Source organism: Poecilia latipinna, unplaced genomic scaffold (assembly GCF_001443285.1).
Source record: "Poecilia latipinna isolate Pla-1442-1.1 unplaced genomic scaffold, P_latipinna-1.0 Scaffold663, whole genome shotgun sequence".
Classification (NCBI taxonomy): domain Eukaryota; kingdom Metazoa; phylum Chordata; class Actinopteri; order Cyprinodontiformes; family Poeciliidae; genus Poecilia; species Poecilia latipinna.
In genome coordinates, this window is record NW_015113279.1 from 388,086 (window position 1) to 390,954 (window position 2,869).

A 2,869-nucleotide genomic window follows, 5' to 3' on the forward strand; every position below is an offset into this window, starting at 1 on the left:
ATATATATATGCAAAACAGCCTAAAGTATAACCACTTATTACAGATTTTATCAGAAAATGCCCGTTGAGGACGCTGCCCTGCTCAAATATACAAATTGTTTTTGCTCCAGGCGATCAGCCCGGGGCCGACGTGGGGCCCCTGATCTCCCCTGAAGCCAGGGCCAAAGTGGAGTATTTGATCCAGAGCGGCGTGGATGAAGGCGCCAAGCTGCTGCTGGACGGGAGGAATGTTCACGTCAAAGGATACGAGAACGGAAACTTTGTCGGACCCACCATCCTGAGCAACGTAAAGGTGAGCTGGCCATCTGAATTTACAGTCTTCCAAAAGTATTCAACCCCCCTAAGCTTTTTTTGTTCCATTAGGTTTTATGTAGAGGTGCACCGATTGCAGTTTTCTGGCCGATTGCCGATTACCGATCTTTTAAAAAGCCTAAGTTACTGATTCCGATTTTGGCCGCTACCATTTTATTTTCTGAAATGTTGCTCAAATATCAAGAAAGTTGCTGAATTGGCAACCATGGGGTGACTGTTGTTAACTGTAAATGTGCAGACATGACCTGGTCGGCCGGTTTGTCAGTCAAACGTCTCTCATGGGAGAAAAGAAAAGCACAGTGGTTGATTTTTTTTTTTTTTGACCTTTGCCGAGGTTGATGACATCGGTGGATAAGATCGGCTTCACAGGTAAAAATTGGCCGATTACCGATCTCCTAAAATTAAGGAAATCAGCACCGATAAATCTTTACACCCCTAGTTTTATGCTATGAACCAACATGAGGTAGTTGGGTTTATATTTGGTATCCATCCACTTCACAATCATGCACTACTTTGTTTTGGTCCATCACACTCCATCCTCAAAAAAAAAAGACATGACAAAATTAGGACTGAGACGATAATTTGGATTAATCTTGATTAATAAATTATTTAAATAATAATAATTTATTAATTAACTGAAGTATACAGACTCAAACAAGGCCCGTTGTTGGGGGGGGGGGAAAGGAGGGAGACAAAAAAATCATATTTGGAGCAGCAATTAAGCCAAAAATGTACAAAGAAATACAAATTTTACATTTAAGATAAAAACACCTTTTTATGCAAATATATTTTAGCCAAAAATCACAATAATTGATTATTAAAATAACCATTAGTTGCAGCCCAAGACAAAATGTAAAAGGTCCAAAGGGTGTGAATACTTTTAAAGTCATTATCGATTATAGATGAACTGGACTTCAGCTGTCTCTATTATTATTCTTTACTGTACAAAAGAACGATTTTCCTCTGGGGCTGCATGTCCCTGCAGGGCGTTCTGAAAATGGAAAGAGAATAATATCACCAAGGAAGAAGTTTTCATTTCTGCAAAACCTATTTGGATCTAAAGTGAAAGAAAACTCCCATCAGTCTCTTTGCTCATCAGGGGAATGAGAAAGTTTGTCCTGCTCTTCCCATTTCTTTCCTGATTCTGTTTACATGAATTGGTAAATTCACAGAGCTTAACGATGGTGGAGATTCAGCTTAAAAGTCCAACTATAACTTGTATAACTAAGTTGAGGAGAATACAGATTTTCTTCTCTCCAGCATGGTTATTATTAGACAGACATTGTATATTGCAGACTAATGAAACCCTCCAAGCCTCCTAAAATAGGGAAACTGTGCAGTTTTTTTTTATGCATCATTATTTTCTGCAAAATGAGCATACTAGTAACAGTCTTGCACTTTAATAGTGCTCAAGATTGTTTTGTTTTTTCCACACTCTGATCATGTCTGTTGTTTTCAGCCGGACATGAAATGCTACAAGGAGGAGATCTTTGGGCCGGTGCTCATAATCCTGGAAGCCGACAGCTTGGACGAAGCCATATCTCTGATCAACAGAAACCCTTATGGCAACGGCACGGCCATTTTTACCACCAACGGAGCCACGGCGCGCAAATACACACACGAGGTGGATGTGGGCCAGGTGAGAGAAAGGGAGAGATGTTTGTACAAAGACGCAAGGGTTAAGTTTAATCAACAAGCGTTTCAGCTTTAATGGAGACGCGGTTGCTTTTGAATTAGCGATGTCGAGCTCAGTCGCGCACCTTGGAAGCCGCGGTTTGTTGTGTCGTGATAATCGGCTTTCCCGCTGGCTGAAAACATTTCTGAAGCATCAGTGGTTTATGGCTTGAAGCTCATTTGCATCATCATCTCAGCCTGTCATTACTTGATGAATTTGTATACGCACGACGCCGCGGAACCTCACCGTTTGTTGCCGGTTTCCTAGGCGGAGTTATTAATAACGTGGACCAAATTGCCTCCGGATGCAGTTGGGTAGACCTAAAAAAACCAATTTGAGCGACAAAATGTACAACGCGGCGCCGAGCAAAACGGCTCAGCAGAGCTCCAGTGAGCAGTTGTAATTATCGAACATGACCCCTTATCAGGAAGATAGATTGTTTTGTTCTGTTGCGGCTTTATAAATGGGAGTTCTCAGATTTGTCTGGTTCTCGTCAATGTTTGCAACAAATCCTCTTAGATTCTGCAAAATCCCTAAATCCAGATTTCAGATTTCAGCACTTGGGTATAAAGAGATTCATTTGGTATAAATGTATGTTGTCTGTCCCTGCTGCTTTCCAGTCATTTTGGCAGTGAAACATGGACGGTTTAATGCATTTCCACAGGTTGGGGTGAATGTACCTATCCCCGTCCCTCTACCCATGTTCTCCTTCACCGGCTCCAGAGGTTCCTTCAGAGGAGACACCAACTTCTACGGCAAGCAGGTAAAAAGACAAAAACAAAATTTATCTTTTTTTTTTTTATTTATTTTTTCCAAGATGCTTTGCATTAATGATCTCAAAGACATAAAAGTATTTTCCTGTCGACAAATTCGCCCCATTTT

The 2,869-nt window shown here is 41.0% G+C and overlaps 1 protein-coding gene across 1 annotated transcript in view; it reads left to right on the forward strand.

Moving 5' to 3' along the window:
- The window catches only part of LOC106954547 (methylmalonate-semialdehyde dehydrogenase [acylating], mitochondrial-like), a 29,037-nt gene that overhangs the window by 21,919 nt on the left and 4,249 nt on the right, over positions 1-2,869 (forward strand). Inside the window, exons 10-12 of the mRNA XM_015044145.1 lie at positions 111-292; positions 1,772-1,951; positions 2,652-2,750. Coding sequence (XP_014899631.1) covers positions 111-292; positions 1,772-1,951; positions 2,652-2,750 — 461 coding nt within the window. The remainder of the gene's footprint in view (positions 1-110; positions 293-1,771; positions 1,952-2,651; positions 2,751-2,869) is intronic.